Source organism: Abramis brama, assembly GCF_963993115.1.
Source record: "Abramis brama genome assembly, chromosome: 20".
Lineage (NCBI taxonomy): Eukaryota > Metazoa > Chordata > Actinopteri > Cypriniformes > Leuciscidae > Abramis > Abramis brama.
This window is the reverse complement of record NC_139982.1, coordinates 20,568,502-20,590,211: the sequence shown is the minus strand read 5'-3', so window position 1 is coordinate 20,590,211 and position 21,710 is coordinate 20,568,502. Positions and strand designations below refer to the sequence as shown.

The window sequence follows — 21,710 nt, the reverse complement described above, 5'->3', positions numbered from 1 at the left end:
CAGGTACAGTGTGTGTGTGTGTGTGTGTGTGTGTGTGTGTGTGTGTGTGTTTGAGCAGGGTTGGAACTAAACTATGCAGGGCGTTGGCCCTCCAGGAATTAAGTTTTGCATTCCCTGCTATATGATTCCTAGAGCTGATATAGGGCAATTTGTTCAGCAGAGTGATGTAAGCTTTGTTATGATTGGATCATCCATCCTTCTAGGATCAACATGATACAATTCATATCATGTACTGTATGACGCAATACCAGCTTCAGATTGCATTGCATTATTCATTGTTTTGCCTAAAAAGCAAAGTACTTTCCAAACTCAGTTAATAGATTTATTCATAGATCCAGTCAAAGATGTATTTTAGTCATTTTCTAGTTTATATTGAGATCCCCTCCCTTTATAACTCACATATTCTCCACCATTCCCAAATCATGGGTCGTAATACTGACCCGATAGCACATCTTGAAAACTAGCGCCAATCAGCAATTTTAAGCATAATTTTTGTTCTCAGTGAACCAAAATTAGTAAAGTTTGACTACATTTATTACAGAAGCATTTTAGCTGTAGACCAGTGTATTTAAATGCTTAGTTTTATGATCAAAGCTCTGTAGTTTTCATTGTGGCGGCAAAATATATAACGCAATGAAATACAAAAATGATTAAGAAATGAACACATAAATGTTCCTCAAAAGCCTATGATAGTAGATTTTTCTAAAAAGTGATATATGGATAAGTTACTTCAGTCTAGTAAGTGTTTGTCACGATTATTCTTAGTTTCACCCTCATGGACTCTTAGTTTGTTTACCTTCAGTTACATCTCCTTTCCCGCCACTTGTTTCTTGTCTCCTAGGTTACTCACTGAGTTCTAGTTTGTTTCTATGGTTACTCATCAGTTACCTCGTTTGTATCACCTGTGTTAATCCAATCATCTTTGTTTTCACTTAGTATATATTTATGCCTGTTTTTCTCGTTAATGCTTTAGTTCAGTTTGTTAAAACATATAAACTCTGTTCACTTTTATCTTCGTCTTCACGTCCTGTCTACACCACGCATCTAAAATATTACAAACAATAAGAGTTGTTCTTGTGTTTCAAATCTGTAAAGAATTCATAGCAAAAAGACACGTGAACCACAACCTGAAGTGGATGTTTTTACAATTATACTAAAAGGTCTTTTTACTAAAAAGTATAAACTACTGTATCAATCAGACTACAGAAGACATGTAGTAGATTGTATACAATCTACTTTTTTATTTGATATATTTTATATATATTTAAAAAATGTGTTGGTTACTTTTAAATTATAATAAAGATGTTTTCCATCTGTTGTTTCCATCCAAGTGTTGCAGGATATCTCTGTTTATCCAATCCATGCACTTTGTGAGTTGTGTTTAGTCATAATAAATAATATTTCTTGAATGAAAATACTTAATTTTGATGCTATCACATGAAGCACGTATTTAGACAAAACATTTTAACAGTGCGAACACTTTCTTTAAAAAATAAAACTGAAATAGCAAGACCGCATAAAAGACTGAGACACATGTTAGACAGACCTTGGTTTTGTTGCTGGAGTGTCTCTGTGAGGTCCTGTAGATGTAGCAGAAGAAGACTTCCAGCGCCTAACAGCAGCAGGAACCAGAAGGAGCAGGGGATTCTCATGACTGTGGAGAGTAGGGACCTCCTTCTGCCTCCACAGCCGGCCTCCAGCACCCTACACTCTACCCACATCACGGCCTGTGACGCACGGCCCTGGCGGTGGGACCTACACACACACACACACAGAGAAAAAACACTTCAACAGTGCCTTAGCAACCAAGGCCGTCGTGACTGCTTTACTTCTGTAAGATAAGCTAGTGGTTTTAGAGTCTGGAATTATAATTGTTTAGAGTTCTTTTAAAGCAAGCACCTAGCAACAACCTAGGACACCCTAGCAACCAGTGGCGGACTGGGACAATAATTCAGGCCGGGAATTTGACTCCACTGCCAGGCCACCTCTGCTGCTGCAGTCACCACCACCCTATTCATGTAATCTACAGGACTGATAAACTTGTAGGCTAACCCTATTAATGTAACAGGTTAAAGCATAATTGCCTAAGTCATTTTTTGTTTCTTCTTGTTTTCCAAAGACATTGAAATACGACTTAGGCAATTATGCTATGAGGCTAACGATATCTAAAATAATTTTGTAGACATAGAGATGCACCGATTACAATTTTCTAGGCTGATTCCGGTTTTTCATTGAGTTTGACCTGCCGATTCCGATATTTTTTTTCTAACCACTTTACAGCACACACAAATATATATTTTTGATCTTTTCTTGACTTTAACCCTTTCACGCGTAAGTTTAAAATATTCTGACACCCCCACCCCCAGAGTGAGTTTTTTCAAGGCGAACGTTCCCTTTAATGTTTCCATGGCGACGCGTCACGCGATACGCGATATTATATTTGAAAAGATTGTTATGGCTGCTTCCACAGACATCAGTGTGTATTTTACAAACTCCAAATGTATTGTTTTACTCGTGCTTATGTGTATTTAAATATCTGAAACCTAAAATAAACATTATGAGGTTGAAAACACTGCTTAGTTAGTTGTGATATATGACAGCGCTATGCGTCCGACTCTGGCTCAGCGCCAGCCAACGCGCGAAAGCACCGTTTGAATCTGGTAGTTATGCGACGTCTCAAATCGGTAAAATTAAATATATGTAAAATTATAGACGTAATGAGTGGCACATAACGTGAAGTAACATGGCATTTTATTTTGTTTGAAATTTAACTTGTCCAGTGGGACAACTAATTTTCTATTCCACTTGTCCTACAAAAAAATCCACTTGTCCCGGACAAGCAGGCAAGCCTTAATGTCGAGCCCTGCACTAACACTATTCGGTCTACTTTTTATTCATTTTTATTTATTAACGTTATTTAAAAAAATATGCTACATGTAGACGAAACGAGACTTGACACAGCACAGCAGCACTTACATATTGTTGCTCGTTTGTTGGTTTAATTTTATTTATTGTGATTATCTAAGTGATTTGGATGAAAGCGTTCGTCTGCCAAATTATTATAAATATAATGTAAATGTAATCTTTACCGACCTGTTCCCTTATTGGCGAACATGGCTGGGATTTTGCAGCAGCTTGCTGCGTCTGTGGCCAGGGCTTTTTTCCTTTTTATACGCTCCCTCTCTGCTCCTCCTTTGCGTTTACGCTCCATTTTTTGAACGATTTATACCCTGTCGCTGACGTTGGGTGGGAGTGTCATTTTCACTCCGCCATTGCCTGATTCGTCGATTGAGAGATCCGTCAATTAATTCGTAGTTGCACACCAGCCTATCACATGCCAGGCTGATCGTCTGCACAGCGGCAGCCGGCAGGCCAGAACGACCGTCAGGCCACCGGGAAATGTCCCGGTGCTCCCGATGGCCAGTCCGCCCCTGCTAGCAACCACCCAGAACATTCTTGGCAATTTTTTCATTCGCAAGCAGCACTCTTCTTTTTTTTTAGAAAATGAAAAAAAAAAAAAAATCTAGTTAAATCCTGTTGGGAACTGTTGAAAACTTGTATTAGTTTTAGCAAGTAACAAATTGAAAAGGACAATGGGGCGTTTGCATTTGTGAATGTTTATTTCTGTATCTCGCGCTACAATGTGCATGCATTTATATTTAGCGTGTTGTGTTTTCGCAGATTTATCTGATGAATATTCTGCTGACTGCAAGGTCCCATTTCCCGCAAGACAGAGAATAAGAAAGAGAGAAAGGGAGGCACAGTTGTTTGTGGAGTGTGTGTGTGTGCCAGGTCTGCTGTTCTCAGCAGGTGAGAGCAGCGTAAGGAATCATGTGTTGAGCCTATAGGGACCTGAAGCCTACACAAAACATCTTGCCCTGCCTGTTCCACGTGTATCTTCTACACACTGTGAGATTAGACGACCCACACAAACATAAATTCTTATTACAAACATTCATCATACACTGTGCTTTGTGGAGCTTAACACCAAACAAATCTGGAGCACTGAGGAGGAAGTCATAAACTGATTACTGAATTAATAGACTGAATTAATTTGCTTTTAACCTTATTAATAGGACTGTGCATAATAATATTAATTCCACATTAAATGGCACTTTTCCACAAACAGGCTACAAAATAGCACCTGAAACTCTTTTTCAACAAATAGTCAGTGGAAGGAAGTGCTTAACCTTCAGAAAATAACTGAAGGAGGTCTTACTCAATTTCAAAATTGAAAAAAATATATATAAAATTATATTAATTGACAGTTTCCACACACTGAAAACAATTATTCATTGAATTTAATAAAAAGAATTATCATAAGTGGTTGCACACAATTGATTTTAGCTACATTTAAACAAATGCATTAAGTTGAACTAAAATTGATTAAGTTCAACTTAATGCATTTGTTTAAATGTAGCTAACATCAATTGTATTGTAAAATTGTAAAAATCAGCTGTTTTCAACATTGATAATAATGTTTTATCAATCAATTGATAAAATAAATGTTTCTTGAGCACCAAATATTAGAATGATATTCCCGCCATGCTGTAGAAAGAGTCCAAATGATGACTTCTTGGGTGTCACAATATTAAAGAATTAAAATCACTTGGTAAGAGAGTTGACCACAAAATCTAATTTTTGAAAAAGAAAAAAAAATCATTAAAATTAGCAAACAATTATAATTTCAGAAAGTTCAGAAAGTCCAAAACTCTGAGATGGAACAAAAATAAAATAAAAAATAAAAATATCACAATTTTAACTGGTCAAGTGTCATCAAAATAAATCAAAGCCTAGCAATTACAGAAATTATATGTAGCACTGTGAATGTGGCTTCATTTGCTTTGCAAAGTCATTTTCATTTGCTTGAAAGCATTTTCCATTCAGCACTTAAATGTAAGTGCTGCATTTTCTACTGTAAAACCGAACATCAAACCTTTGCCAGATGGAAACTGGCCTTATCATCTTCCCACATCAAAACACCAAAATTGCAGCTTGATGTGTACAGTCGCATCTTTGCAGGCAATCACAGCTCAGGTGATGGGGTTAGATTTCTTTAACAACAGCTTTGAGTAAAAAAACACCACATGCACCTGCTCCTGCATCGACGCCCACTTCCCTTTTATCTGGGCTTGATTGCTTTTCCCTGAATTGGACCACTTCCCCCATTACCCCAGTCCCAGGATATTGCTGATCCCTGACCTGTATGATAGTGGGATTTAAAAAGGTCTTGAGAAGTACAAGGAAACCTGTGGATGTAATCTAGAGCTGTTCTCCTCAGTAAAGCCAGAGGATCTTCTGCTAATGAAAGCAGCTCTCTCACCAGATGCTACCCTTCCATTTAAGATCTTACTTTTGACATTCACTTGTGATTATACTTAGAATTCAAAGAATTCAGCCAAAATGGCTTCGTTTTTTCACATTTTAATAATTATTACTTCTATTAAGCAAACTCTTATGCAACTGTTGTACTTTCCAATTAGTCAGACTTTAATATTCATGTGAAATATGGAAATTAGGTGGTGGATCATTATAAACGTATTCTCTAAATAACTTTAAGAAGTCACTTTATAGAAGTTTTATTCTTATTACCACTCGGCCAAGGTCAGAAATAAAAATACAATAAAATTAATTGAAATTTATATATTATTGTTTCATTCTGCCTTGTAATGGTCGGAAATCGTGAGTTTAATACCATTATTTTAAGCTTCTTTTCAGGTTTATACATCTTAAAGTAGTGATGAATTGATGGATATAAAAAAAAATACATTGCGAGTAGAAACTAAATATTTTTCCAAATTATATTTCATGAATATCTATAATATATTTTTTCACAGAATAAATTGGTTTTTATACATGAATATACATAGCTTATTACATAGGGGATAATTTTGGGGTGTCCATAGCATTAAAACATTTGAAAACCTCTGGCCTTAGTGACGCGAGCCAAAAAGAAAAGTATTTTCAGGGCCAGAGCAGGTTATTATGACTATGAAGAACTTTTTTTTTTGGGTAACGTACACCGATAAATTATGTGCAGACCAGGAACATGTATAAAGATAGTTTATTTTGACTGTTCTGTCTTAAAGTCTAGTCTGAAGTCATATGATACTGTATAATTCAGGTACATCGTAGAGGCTTTTTTCGATCATGTTTGATTGCAACATTTGCAAATTTGGAAGTTGGAACCACATCACAGGCTCGAAAAGACCAGATGTGCTCAATTACCCATGATAAATTAAATCTCTGTATTTACATAAACAGACTAAATCAATTTTGTCTGACTTGTTTAGACAGCTGTTCATTACAAAAGACGTGAAGTTGTGTAGATGGACTATTTACAGATGTAAACTGAGTTCTGCAAAAGTTTAGTTGCTAGTGAAGCTAAGATAAAATGTGATCTGTTGAGCTGCTGTATTTTGTGTAGTGTCATATTAACATTCATTATGGTGACAGATGGAGGACATATTCGCAAATCAATAAGCTTCCCCACTGTCTCTCCCCCACTTCACTCTATGTCCTTCCTTGCCGAACACATTCATCATTGCTCTGAATATTATACCTGCACTTTTGCAATTACTACCCTGTTGAATCAGTACTCTGAAATTAGAAATGATTAAAACCATTGATCCAGTTTACCACGTTCAAACATAGCAAACCATATTCATTGATTTGTCAACATAATCTGTGTAATCTTATTAAAAAAGCAGCATTTATCCCCATTTGCTTTTTTGATGTTATTAATTCCCTTTCCCAGGTAAAATCATTTTAGTACATGGCATGCTGATGATTCTCTGTGCATGGGTAGTTTTATTTTGAGAACTGGCTCTGCATTTTAACTGGATCGGGATGTGTCCTATAACCTAAAACTTCAAAAAAACGGAAAGCTGAGAGACGACACATGAAATTTTATATGATCATATTTTTTGAACTCTTGTAAGTTGTCAAATAACTTTTCTCTCTATGTAATTAAAATCAATCCTAACCTACAATATAATAACCTTATTGATTGCCAAAAACTGTCTCTAAAGCTGTCTGGAAGCTGTGGAGGACCTAATGATGTCAAATCCTTTGGGTTAATGGATTACTGACCGCTAAGGTTATTTACTGGGTTAACTGGACATCAAGTGAGGTTACAGTAAATGTACAGTCTGAGCATATCAGCTAAAAAATAGAGGGTGAATCAGAGATTTTTACATTGGGCCTTAAAAATCACCCTTTTCAAATCAAATGTAATGTGAATGTAAATGAAAAAGCTCCACAGTATGCTTACCCAAATGACTTGATTTTACAATAACTTTTTCTCCCTAATCATACTGAAATGGTGAAATAAATCACTCTCGCTGCACAGACAGAAATCAATTGATCTTTATGTCTTTGCATTATTAACTTGAATATCAAAAATCTGCTTTTATGCCCACTTGCACATTTATCTTCTATATGTTACATCAAAGGGGAAGATAGCTTATCCTTGAAATATTCTCCAGCCCACTTCCTTAGGTATTACTGGAGTGAATGAAAGATGTCTCATTATAGTGATTCTCTCACACTGAATAAAAATGATACTGCGGCATGCATGTCTCACGGCTCATGCTTTGCCATCATACAAGGCTTTAGGATAGTGATTCCCAACCAGCGGCATGCGTACACCAGGGGGTATTAAACCTATCAAAAAGAAATACAATACTTACATAAAAAATTAAGATATATAATTAATAAATACATACGAATTAATAATAATAATTAATTATTAATCATAATCATTATTATTATTGTTGTTGTTGTGTTTATTATTTATTAATATAATTTTATTTAATTATCATAGTTATATATATATATATATATATATATATATGTATATATATAAATGTTTAATATTTTAATATTATGATGACCGTAAAAGTTTTATCCTAGTCACAAATACTTTTTTATAATTATTATTATTATTAATAATACTTCTACTATTACTAATAATGTATTATTATTTTAAAAATAATATAATGAAAAAGAACAAAAACTAATACAAATTATATTTAACAACAATTAATCTTGTAACTTTTTAATTAACTTAATTTAATTTTAATTTAATTAATTAACAATTAATTTGTCCCCAAAAGGTCTCTTACACTTTAGCTACTATTAAAAAAGGCACGAAGTTTTACATATTTTAGCATATTTTTCAGTAAATGAAGCTGATTAGGATCAAAATGGCATGTGGGGTTAGTAAGATAAAAAAGGTTGGGAACCACTATATTCAGTAAAAAAATAAATAAATCCTGAATAAAAGTTTTTCTCCAATCTTTCTCCGGTTGCAGTGAAAAGAACCATATTGATTCTTGGGCATGTGTGATATTACCCTATATACGTGGATTAATGGTTAGAGACCCGCCAAAGCCTTTTCATTTACAGATCACAGCATTTTTTCATTAAGTAAAGCGCTCCTAGAACATGATGGAGGAAGGGCTGTGATTACTTGGGGATCAAAGGAAGGATGGAGAGGAAGGTTAAACCTGGTCCTATGTGTACACAGACCCCTCATCCATCAGCGGCTTTCTGCATGGATATACTGAATAATCTGTAAAAAGGGCATGAATCTTTAAAATCTTCTGAATTTCTTTCTCATCTCGTCTCTAAAATCTATTCCCTCCTATTTTGGTTTCATATATCATATACATTACTGGCAGTGTATTTGCAGACAGTTATTCATTATATATATTATATCTTATAATCCATAGCTGTCACCCATCAGTAATTACTTGCAGCACGTGATTGTTAAACTGGGATTTAGAGTGATCTGTTTATTACAAAATGACTTGTCATGAGGTACAGATGATCTTCATCAGTCATTAGGTTGCTGTGCGGTGTGAAACACCCATACAGATTATGTATTATGTGGGAACCTTGAGCATTCAATATTACGTGATGTTTTTATCATTTATCATTTTTATTTACACATGATCTCTTAACAGTAATTTACTGGTAATATACCAGTAAAAACTGTATATGTGAAAGGGGCTAATAACTTTGCATAATTTACAGTGAGGAAAATAAGTATTTGAACACCCTGCTATTTTGCAAGTTCTCCCACTTAGAAATCATGGAGGGGTCTGAAATTGTCATCGTAGGTGCATGTCCACTGTGAGAGACATAATCTAAAAAAAAAAATCCAGAAATCACAATGTATGATTTTGTAACTATTTATTTGTATGATACAGCTGCAAATAAGTATTTGAACACCTGAGAAAATCAATGTTAATATTTGGTACAGTAGCCTTTGTTTGCAATTACAGAGGTCAAACGTTTCCTGTAGTTTTTCACCAGGTTTGCACACACTGCAGGAGGGATTTTGGCTCACTCCTCCACACAGATCTTCTCTAGATCAGTCAGGTTTTTGGGCTGTCGCTGAGAAACACGGAGTTTGAGCTCCCTCCAAAGATTCTCTATTGGGTTTAGGTCTGGAGACTGGCTAGGCCACGCCAGTCGCCAGAACCTTGATATGCTTCTTACAGAGCCACTCCTTGGTTATCCTGGCTGTGTGCTTCGGGTCATTGTCATGTTGGAAGACCCAGCCTCGACCCATCTTCAATGCTCTAACTGAGGGAAGGAGGTTGTTCCCCAAAATCTCGCAATACATGGCCCCGGTCATCCTCTCCTTAATACAGTGCAGTCGCCCTGTCCCATGTGCAGAAAAACACACCAAAAGCATGATGCTACCACCCACATGCTTCACAGTAGGGATGGTGTTCTTGAGATGGTACTCATCATTCTTCTTCCTCCAAACACATTTAGTGGAATTATGACCAAAAAGTTCTATTTTGGTCTCATCTGACCACATGACTGTCTCCCATGACTCCTCTGGATCATCCAAATGGTCATTGGCAAACTTAAGACGGGCCTTGACATGTGCTGGTTTAAGCAGGGGAACCTTCCGTGCCATGCATGATTTCAAACCATGACGTCTCAGTGTATTACCAACAGTAACCTTGGAAACGGTGGTCCCAGCTCTTTTCAGGTCATTGACCAGCTCCTCCCGTGTAGTTCTGGGCTGATTTCTCACCTTTCTTAGGATCATTGAGACCCCACGAGGTGAGATCTTGCATGGAGCCCCAGTCCGAGGGAGATTGACAGTCATGTTTAGCTTCTTCCATTTTCTAATGATTGCTCCAACAGTGGACCTTTTTTCACCAAGCTGCTTGGCAATTTCCCCGTAGCCCTTTCCAGCCTTGTGGAGGTGTACAATTTTGTCTCTAGTGTCTTTGGACAGCTCTTTGGTCTTGGCCATGTTAGTAGTTGGATTCTTACTGATTGTATGGGGTGGACAGGTGTCTTTATGCAGCTAACGACCTCAAACAGGTGCATCTAATTTAGGATAATAAATGGAGTGGAGGTGGACAGTTTAAAGGCAGACTAACAGGTCTTTGAGGGTCAGAATTCTAGCTGATAGACAGGTGTTCAAATACTTATTTGCAGCTGTATCATACAAATAAATAGTTAAAAAATCACATATTGTGATTTCTGGATTTTTTTTTTTTAGATTATGTCTCTCACAGTGGACATGCACCCACGATGACAATTTCAGATCCCTCCATGATTTCCAAGTGGGAGAACTTGCAAAATAGCAGGGTGTTCAAATACTTATTTTCCTCACTGTATTACCATTCACAACAAACTTGTTTGCCACCATGCTTCACATAGACCCTGGCAATTTGGGAAATAAATTGCAATTAATTAATAAATAAATATGATTTCACTTTGTCATTCATGTCCTCGCATCTCACAAATACAATATTTCAGATTCCATCTGATACATAAAATGTTTTGAAGAAACTTGTCAGTCCCATTTCTTTTTGAATCAAATCAAGTATGACGTTTAATTCGACTAAGATGCAACCTGCTGAGTATTATTTCCCCGACGTCCTAAGAGACTCACTGCCATAGTAACCGGCCCCATGCAAGTCTCCAGATGCTACTGTCTTGCACTGCTCTCACTCAGGTCCTCTTATCCTTCTACTACCCATGAAGCTTACTGTGATTTTTCCAAGCAGGACATTTTCACATTCTTGTTGGTCCTAGAAACAATATGATGATATTTAGGGGTAGATATTTGGTTCGATACACAATACTGATCTCACAATACAATACTCTCATTTTTTGACATATGACAAACATTTAACAAAAAGTATTGTTTATTAAAATACTAAATTTGGTATTACATCAGGGGTGGACTTCAATAGGGTCCTTCTCCCCCATGCACCAGGCAATGGCGACACCAGAATAAAAATATTCATGATTCTGCTTGGATAAAATTACAGAATTATGTTAAACACATAAGCTTGCACCCTGTCTCATACATTTAAAAAAGTTTTAAATATTGTATTTTATTAAATAATTATTTTACATTTATTATTAATAATTAATGGAAGCTTAAATGTGTGACCTTCTAGGTTTACCACATTTGATGCTAAAATAAATGTCTAAACATTCATTTTAGGGGAACTATACAATACATATTGTATCGATCATATCCATGATACACATTGCTGCATTTTTGAATTGCGATACTGGGAAATTATATATGGTTACGCCACTATGAATCCATCTGAATTTAAGGGTATTTGATAGTCACAATGTTTTTTGATGTTGATCCAGTAATATGTCCTGCTTGGCCAAATCACGGTCGATTCACATGACCGTCACCCAAGGAAACTCTCTCTCAGGTCCTCTTCTGACGCTACAGGTTCTCGTCTCTTACCGAACTGCCTGCGTGACACACAAAATGATCAGTGCTGACAGGTCAGTCATCACTGTGCCTTGCTCTCCCTCTCTCCCCTGTCATCCTGCCTTATGTTGTGACAGTGTAAATTACATCAGTCACTTCACTGGGGCGGACACACGCCTGGCCCCTCATCCGATACACAACGAAACACACTCTCTGCTTGCTCACAACGTAATACCGACTCTGTTTTAACAGCTTGCGTTCTTTGCCTCTCACACGCAGATACACACACAGCTCAGCACCATATGTTGACCTCCCTCACACATGAGGTGCTCTAGCCCCGGAGGGAAATAAATTACACACTAATATTACTGTGCATGCATTGGCACGCTTCTCCAAAAGACAGATGTTTACTCGGGATGATCTTTAAACAACAGTTCCAGCTAGACTTTTCACATCCTTCTTTCTCCTTAACGATGGCCAAAGCTCGCTGGCCCCTGACCATGATGTGTTTCTAAGAATATTGCCTAAGAAAGCTAACCTGAGAAAGGAAAAGCTGACTCAAAATGACTTTACAAATGAAAAAAAAAAAATTCAATGAATTAATGATTAATCCATTGGTCCATTTTGCTGCTTAAGGAAAGACAGGTTTTTGTATTTACTCTTTATGTTGGCTGCCATGTCAATAATAATAAAAAAAATTAAAAAAATCGCATTATGCTTGATCTTCAGTCGCTTAATTAATTAGCAATGTGATGTGAGTTCTGAATTTACAATAAGGTTTCATCACTTAACGTACGTTAACTACTTTAGTTAACATGAACTAAGAATGAACAATAATACTACAGCATTTATTAACCTTAGTTAATGTTAATCTCAATGTTTACTAATACATTATTTAAATCAATATGTGTATTTATTAACATTAGTAAATGCACTGTGAACTAACATGAACAAACAATGAACAACTGTATTTTTATAAACTTTAACAAAGATTAATAAATACTGTAAGTATTGCTCATTTTTAGTTCATGTTAGTTAAAACATTAACTAATGTTTACTAATGAGACCTTATTATAAAGGTTTAGGGGTAGATATCTATAATTAGATATAGAATTTAACAAAAAAAATCTTGAATCGGGGTTACTGAAAAGAATGGATCAAAAATGCTAAAAAGATATTTAATGATATACCTCAGATACAGTGCTTACCAGCTAAGGTTAATAAAAAGCAACTTTTCAACGCTCCTATTTGCACTGTTAAGTCAGCAGGTGCAGAGTTACGTAAAGTCTTAAATGGGCATTGCCATATTATTTCTAGTGATCCTAAATTATCATGTATTTTAAAAAAAGAATATAACAATATATTTCAATCTCCGTGACTTGCTTGTTTAATCTGAATTTAGTTATCGTGTAATTGATCGTTCGCAAAGACCCGCCCCCTTTAGTTTCTGTTTCTATGTCCGACAAGCCACGCCACTCTCATGTCACACACCATGTTCTCAATACATCATGGAGCAAAGAGGACACTGACAACGCGCTGACAGACAGGACATACCAGGTTGTACTTTTGATATGAAACAAAGTCTCAACTTTCAAATTTGGTCAATTTTTAAAGAAATGTAAACAATAAATACTGTTTTGTGTCTGTTTAATGTGTCTGACAGATTGCCGTAGAGCCTCTTAAAGCTGCTCGAGAACCGATCATCTCTTCCTTCTAATTTATAGCATCAAATAAACATGAAAGAACATGAGGAGGAATGTTGTTTTAACAGCGGAAAGACATCAGTACATTCCGTTTTTGAAGCGTCAATTAAACTTCGCATTCCCAATCTTCCCCAGGGTAATTATAGGTGTGGTAAATGTGCACAGTGTTCTTTTACACACAGATGTAGGCCTAATTATTTTAGTCATCCACACACGGGTTGTAATATTTTTATATGTGGCACTATTACCTGTTCCTCTACTCATATGATCTAGCCTATCTTATTCTGTTTCCTTGTGGTCTTGCATATTTTGGGAAACCTTCTAGAACATTGCATAGGCTACTTGTATTAGTAAACACAGTAGCAATATCAGGACCTGAGATATGCACAGCTTGAATGAGCTTGAAATGAGTCACATTTCAGACAAGTTGGTCATAATGTCTGCTTTGCAATACAATGGTATAGTAAATGTAAAAAAAATATAAAAAACTTAAGAGGAGGTGATTATGAGAAAAAAATGTTACAAAGGGAATGTTTTTGGATTTATACTTTAAAGGTCCCGTTCTTCGTGATCCCATGTTTCAAACTTTAGTTAGTGTGTAATGTTGTTGTTAGAGTATAAATAATATCTGTAAAATTATAAAGCTCAAAGTTCAATGCCAAGCGAGATATTTTATTTAACAGAAGTCGCCTACATCGAACGGCCCGTTTGGACTACATCCCTCTACTTCCTTCTTTAATGACGTCAGTAGAACAGTTTTTTGACTAACCTCCACCCACAGGAATGCTCCCTCAACTCTACCGAAATTCGTTTATGTACTTGCGCACTTTTTATAACTTACTGTGTTTACTCAGCTCTTATGGTGATTTTCTGAAGTAAAACTGACGCTTCATCTTTTGTGTGATGTACAATAAACTTTATTAAACTCATCAGTATATGTTTGATCATCATTTGGACCTGGTCCGAAACAGCAGACTTGTAGGCTATTAATAAATAATGGATACATACAAGCAGATGACAAACACGTTATAATAACCGTAATTAAACTACTAAACTATACCTTTTCCATCTCTATAAAGCACTCTGACTCTGTAGGCATTATTGTCCGACTCGAAATGAACACCTTTACTGAGAGTTTCTGATATTATCATCATTCCGTGAAATTGTCCTTAGAGACTGAGAGCGAGCTCATGAAGCTCCGCCCCCTGGATCGTCCAGCAGCAGCTTATTTGCATTTAAAGGGCACACACTAAAACAGCGCGTTTTTCTAAGCCCCAAAAAATGACAATTTAAACATGCTGTAAAAAATTATCTGTTGGGTATTTTGAGCTGAAACTTCACATACACACTCTGGGGACATCAGAGACTTATTTTACATCTTGTGAAAAGGGGCATAATACGGGACCTTTAAATACTTTGTCACCATTAGGACTGAATGAGGATTTTGATATTAAACCTATAGTGATTTATAGATTTTTTTCATCTGCTGTTATTATTAAAGATGTAGTTTTTAAAAATAAAGGTTGTTATTTTTTCATACTGCTTTATACAATATTACAGCTTATGGGTAGAGAGTTGAATATTTAATATCATATTATTGTAGTCTTTCCCATCATGTGGATTGTTTTGTATATTTTGACCCTTTTAAAGCATGACAAGAAGACAAGTAAAAAAATCTCAATCTACAAACTGTTTCGTACACATTACCCAACATATTGCACAAAAAAAAAAATACATGTATTTATAATTATATAAATATATATATATATATATATATATATATATACACAGTGAGGAAAATAAGTATTTGAACACCCTGCTATTTTGCAAGTTCTCCCACTTGGAAATCATGGAGGGGTCTGAAATTGTCATCGTAGGTGCATGTCCACTGTGAGAGACATAATCTAAAAAAAAAAATCCAGAAATCACAATATATGATTTTTTAACTATTTATTTGTATGATACAGCTGCAAATAAGTATTTGAACACCTGTCTATCAGCTAGAATTCTGACCCTCAAAGACCTGTTAGTCTGCCTTTAAAATGTCCACCTCCACTCCATTTATTATCCTAAATTAGATGCACCTGTTTGAGGTCGTTAGCTGCATAAAGACACCTGTCCACCCCATACAATCAGTAAGAATCCAACTACTAACATGGCCAAGACCAAAGAGCTGTCCAAAGACACTAGAGACAAAATTGTACACCTCCACAAGGCTGGAAAGGGCTACGGGGAAATTGCCAAGTAGCTTGGTGAAAAAAGGTCCACTGTTGGAGCAATCATTAGAAAATGGAAGAAGCTAAACATGACTGTCAATCTCCCTCGGACTGGGGCTCCATGCAAGATCTCACCTCGTGGGGTCTCAATGATCCTAAGAAAGGTGAGAAATCAGCCCAGAACTACACGGGAGGAGCTGGTCAATGACCTGAAAAGAGCTGGGACCACCGTTTCCAAGGTTACTGTTGGTAATACACTAAGACGTCATGGTTTGAAATCATGCATGGCACGGAAGGTTCCCCTGCTTAAACCAGCACATGTCAAGGCCCGTCTTAAGTTTGCCAATGACCATTTGGATGATCCAGAGGAGTCATGGGAGAAAGTCATGTGGTCAGATGAGACCAAAATAGAACTTTTTGGTCATAATTCCACTAAACGTGTTTGGAGGAAGAAGAATGATGAGTACTATCCCAAGAACACCATCTCTACTGTGAAGCATGGGGGTGGTAGCATCATGCTTTGGGGGTGTTTTTCTGCACATGGGACAGGGCGACTGCACTGTATTAAGGAGAGGATGACCGGGCCATGTATTGCGAGATTTTGGGGAACAACCTCCTTCCCTCAGTTAGAGCATTGAAGATGGGTCGAAGCTGGGTCTTCCAACATGACAATGACCCGAAGCACACAGCCAGGATAACCAAGGAGTGGCTCTGTAAGAAGCATATCAAGGTTCTGGCGTGGCCTAGCCAGTCTCCAGACCTAAACCCAATAGAGAATCTTTGGAGGGAGCTCAAACTCCGTGTTTCTCAGCGACAGCCCAGAAACCTGACTGATCTAGAGAAGATCTGTGTGGAGGAGTGGGCCAAAATCCCTCCTGCAGTGTGTGCAAACCTGGTGAAAAACTACAGGAAACGTTTGACCTCTGTAATTGCAAACAAAGGCTACTGTACCAAATATTAACATTGATTTTCTCAGGTGTTCAAATACTTATTTGCAGCTGTATCATACAAATAAATAGTTAAAAAATCATACATTGTGATTTCTGGATTATTTTTTTTGGATTATGTCTCTCACAGTGGACATGCACCTACGATGACAATTTCAGACCCCTCCATGATTTCTAAGTGGGAGAACTTGCAAAATAGCAGGGTGTTCAAATACTTATTTTCCTCACTGTATATATATATATTTAAATAGCTAGCAACAGCTTTGTGGTCACATTTTCTGGCCTATTACCTGAAAATTCAGTTACCCAAATGGCAATGCATTTTGCTAAATAATTGTTTTGAATTGCATAGATATATAACAAAAATTGCAATATTAACATAAAATGAATAGAAAATATAATAAGCTCATAAAATAAATAGTTTAACCTGGTCAACAATCAACGTTTTCTGAAGGACTGTCACGGTTTTGTTTTTGGGTTTGTTCATGTCATGTTTCCTTGTCTGTCATGTGATCCGTTGTATGTGATCCTGCCATGTGTTCCCTTGTCTGATGTGTCATGTTGTCATTGGTTCATTGTTTCATTGTTCACAGGTGTCCCTTGTCTAGTCATTAGTCTTTTGTGTATTTGAGCCCTCATGTTTGCAATGTATCTTTGTCAAGTTTTGTTTCCTTTAGTCGTGCAAGTTCATGTTCATGCTTTGGTTTTTGTTTTCATGCCACGCCATGTTTTTGTTACGTGTTTGGTTTTGTTTATAATAAACTGCACTTGGGTTCTCATTTACACTTGCCTCCAGTGGATACCTTTTTACAAGGACCTAAGCACCTCTAGTCACTGACAATTTGTTGAAAACCTTTTTTTAAAGAATTTCAGGCCCAAAATTAATACCCTACTCATGGAAAGCGTTTAGATGAATTATTAAAGAATAAAAAAAGACATTTACTGACACACCATCTTCATAGCTTTACCCTGCAGTTGGTTCACCCATCTCCTATGTAACCAGCCTACATTCCAGTCAGACAGTTTGATGAGTGGATCTTTTGAATGTCAAACCCTCATCCTCTCAGGGCCTGACTAATCATAAAGAGTGAGAACTTGTCTTTTACCTTCTCTTGGAGCTTTCTGATTCTGTCCTTGACATTCAGACAGCAGACTCTGTCATGAGGCTCACAGAGGAATACTGTGTGGGTGTGAGGTGTGTGAGGCTGAAGAGCTCAAGACTTGAGTTAGTGAGTGAGTGTGTGTGTGTGTGTGTGTGTGTGCGCACGTGTGTTTAATTATTCAATCATTTAAACCAATAAAAAGCGTCTAAGAGGTTGTGACTAAACCATTGGCTCCTCAAACAAACAAAATCCCTGCTTGTTTGCAATGCAAGGGTAAATAAAGAAATTATGTTTGCATAAGTACAGTGTTTCCTTTAGTCAAGAAACACTGTGTCCATAATTAAAAGCTAACTTTTTTTTTGTATTTGAAGAGCGGAAAATGGTCTTTGTCTTCAATGTGTAGTTGAAGCAAATATAGCCTACTATTTCTGCATAGCGCTTCATGTTTTGTATCATGATATTTTGATCGTGAGATTTCAACAAGAAGAAAACTATAAACTTAATATCTTGTACGTTTATAAAAACGTAATGCGATGCACATATTGCCTCAGATGCGCATGTTCCGGTGACAGACAAAACATGTCATTCGCTGGTCAAAAACCTTGCAGGCTTACTCAATTTAAGCTTGATTTTCATAAAATCTTAATATTATAATGACAATTTGTGCAATTTTGTTAGCCTATATTTTTATATAGTGGTGTGCCGTGGGATTTTATACTTATCAAAACTGTGCCGTGGCAAAAAAAAAAGTTGGGAAACACTGGTCTAATGTCTACAAATCTAACCCATCATCAGATTAAAATACTATATACTAGACTATTACTGGTAGTACATGTCCACAGGCTCAACTAAAGCACATATTACACCTCAATAGATTGTAACAGTCGGTCCGGAAGTAAAAATGCAGTATGATTGTGACGTCACCACAGATCTCGTCTAATCACCACCACAACAAATTCTATGATATATTAATTATATATTTTTTTATTTAAAACAACCCAAACACACCTATACACATTTGGATGCTGCATTAAACAAATTATTAAAGGGAAAAAAGATTTAAATAATAAATCAACTCCATAGCTGATTCCAAGTGATCAAGGGCTTAGGACGTTCGAATTCAGCCCATTGCAGTTTCCGCCAGTAGTGGGCACTCGTGCAGCGTAAGCAATGACATACATCCGAGTGAACGAGACAGAGGGAAGTTAGCATGTGAAGGGCATGACAATTTTGGACTGGAACGTAGCCCTAATTGAGTCAGTCTCCCTACACCTTATATAAATATTAGTTTTATATTTCTCCATCATTTTTTATTTGATTATGCTGTTTGCGATGCTTCATGGGATTGTAGCTGTTTGGCTCGGTTCATTAAAACGTGTTAACAAAGACTTTTTTGAAATCCCTATGAGAAAAATGAAAAAATACTTCCAGAACCAACGTCGCTGAAAAAGTGGGCGGGCACTAATGCACACTAGAGACCTGCAACACTAAGCTGCAAAAGAGAGTGCTAATTCAAAAAGTATGCATCACAAACATATTTACAATGTATAATGAAAAACGACAAGGATCCCGTCATCTTAAATGTACCGTGCGTAGGCTACAGCCAAACCAGATTTCTGTCCTTAAGTGGTTGTTTTAAAATGTTACGGCTCTCTGCGGCCTCCACAAACAGCAAATATCCATTAGTATAATGCTAAAAAATGCATGAGTTGTCCCACAAGTATTATTTCCACAGAATTAAGGAGGCCATTATATAGGCAATATCTATGCCAGCGAAAGTAAAAATAACCCTCCGTTTAGAACAGGGTGAAATACAGGCGGAATTGTTACGAGACAAAATTATTATAGATGATGACCAAATGTTGGGCAGCCAATCAAATCGATCCCCTTGGGAGGGAAAAGAAGAGCTCTTACATTCATAATTCACTCGCTGGGTGAATAGTTGATAGAACAGATTAAAGATTAAACTTAAAATTATTTGTACATTTTTAAAAGAGACGTACATTCAGTAGATGTGCCATGTAAAAAGTGAATATTTTGGGTTAAGCTCAATCGACAGCAATGAAAGTGAATGGTGCCAATGTGTAAAGATACTGTTTCAACAGTATAGCCACTAGACGTAAAGAAAAATATGTTAACATTCATTTAAAATGCTCAAATAATAAATTATAAAATGTACAGCTCAAATAATACATGGTTTAACATAAGAATAAAGTGGTTCTATACATTAAGTTAAAATTATTTTTGAAAGACTTTCAGGATGATCTGTGACACTGCAGATGTACAGGATACTAATTTTTGCTAATTTTTGCGATATCAACCACTACTTCGTTTATTTTTGTCATTTGGAAAAATGAGTAGAACGCGTGCTAGAAAGTCTTGTCCTCTGAGCACATCCATTTCTTAACTAGAAGCTGGTAGGGGCATGTCACCATCCTATTTATAGCCTGCCGAGAAATAATTCAAAGGAATCAGAGTGAAGATCTCTTAAATCTTCCCTTTCAGAGTCCTACACAGAATGAAAAAGGAGAACGTCTCTTTCTCCCCCAAAAGCCATCTGTATGAGACAGTGCAGCACACCTCTGAAAAGGTGTGAGTTATATCCTGAACATCACAGTGATGGATGTGGCATCTGTTGGAGAGACAGAACAGCACACATGGCGCTGTTTTCTAACTGTGACGGGCAATAAAAAATTGAAGCTCTATTTCCAAAAGAACTTCCTAGTGAATTAAAATGCATGTTGGAATAAGAACTAAATACTCTTAAAGGGACAGTTCACCCAAAAAATTAAAACTCCATCATATATGACTTTTTTTCCTATTGTGGAGCACTACTGTATGTGCTCCACAATAGAAAAAAAAGTCATATAGTATGATGGAGTTTTAATTTTTTGGGTGAACTGTCCCTTTAAGAGCATTTAGTGATGTTAAGGAGCCTCAGTCACCATTCACTTTCATTTTATGAGAACAAAAATGAAAAGATGAATGACTGGCCCCTTTTTTTGCATTCTTTACAGAAGAAAGTCATGTAATTTAATCCCCTTGAAACCATATTTAGACAAACTGTCCCTTTAAATCATTTGAAAATAAGTCAATAAATCAAAATCATTTTTTAAAAAAACACTGAATTGCTGACAATTAATCTTTCAAAGTTTAGCTTTGAAAACCGTCTTGTTCAATTAATTAAAGTGACATTCGTCATTTCCACTTGAACAAAATATCGAATGAGGCAACATTACTGTCCTACAGTTAAACACGACAGGTAATTGCCACCCAAACTGACGGTATGACTGCGTTTCCACTTCTTTCCAAAAATGTCTGTCTACTCACTTCTCCTCCGCGGTCCAGACTCGGATACATGCACTTTCTTACCTCTTTGAAGCTCACATTTCTTGCCTGGGGACCTAATTCTACTATTTCCTCTAGGACTAAACACACAAAAAAACCTTTAGCACATTCAACACTTACCTCAACAATCTTCATATGTCTCAAATGTGCCGCTGTAGGCGCTCCGTTTGTGCTGGCTCAATTCAACGGTTCAAATTTCAGTGCCGAGTTAGTAACTGAACCATGGCACGTAAATTAAACGTTGCCCACGATGAAATGCCTATCTGCGGTCGGAGTGTAACTTTAAAGCGATTGGTAGCGGTGTTAGGTGAGATGTGAACGGTCGCGACTCGCGCGGCGCTCGTGTGTGTGTTGGGCGTGCGTGCGCATCCTGTGCTTCTATTCTCGCGCGCGCTCTCTAGGGACACCGATGCTGCTGCTGATATTGCCAAGCAACAGCTTCTGTAATAACCCATCAAAGTCTGACGAAGCTCAAGTTTGGTATGCTTTATAACAGACGCTCACGGTTGAACTGTCATTCATAGTTAGAATGGATGATGGAGAGATCTCTATAATGTAGTGAGGTCATCATATGCCTTATTTGGGTATAATAACTTTCATTAATGTCACTTACAAACATTATATTGGGGACATAGCTTCGCTATATACAGCATGTTTTCATGTTCCCATTATGT

The 21,710-nt window shown here is 36.7% G+C and overlaps 2 protein-coding genes across 2 annotated transcripts in view; both read right to left on the bottom strand.

Annotated features, from left to right (window-relative positions):
- Positions 1–21,499, bottom strand: part of LOC311071151 (carbohydrate sulfotransferase 8) — a 52,918-nt gene extending 31,419 nt beyond the window's left edge. Inside the window, exons 1-2 of the mRNA XM_084095370.1 lie at positions 21,157–21,499; positions 1,547–1,755 (exon numbers count right to left, since the gene is read on the bottom strand). Of these exons, the coding sequence (XP_083951496.1) occupies positions 1,547–1,721 (175 nt within the window). The 5' untranslated portion in view covers positions 1,722–1,755; positions 21,157–21,499. The remainder of the gene's footprint in view (positions 1–1,546; positions 1,756–21,156) is intronic.
- kctd15a (potassium channel tetramerization domain containing 15a) overlaps positions 1–21,710 on the bottom strand; it is a 572,168-nt gene that overhangs the window by 54,815 nt on the left and 495,643 nt on the right. The gene's annotated exons all lie outside the window — the stretch shown is intronic.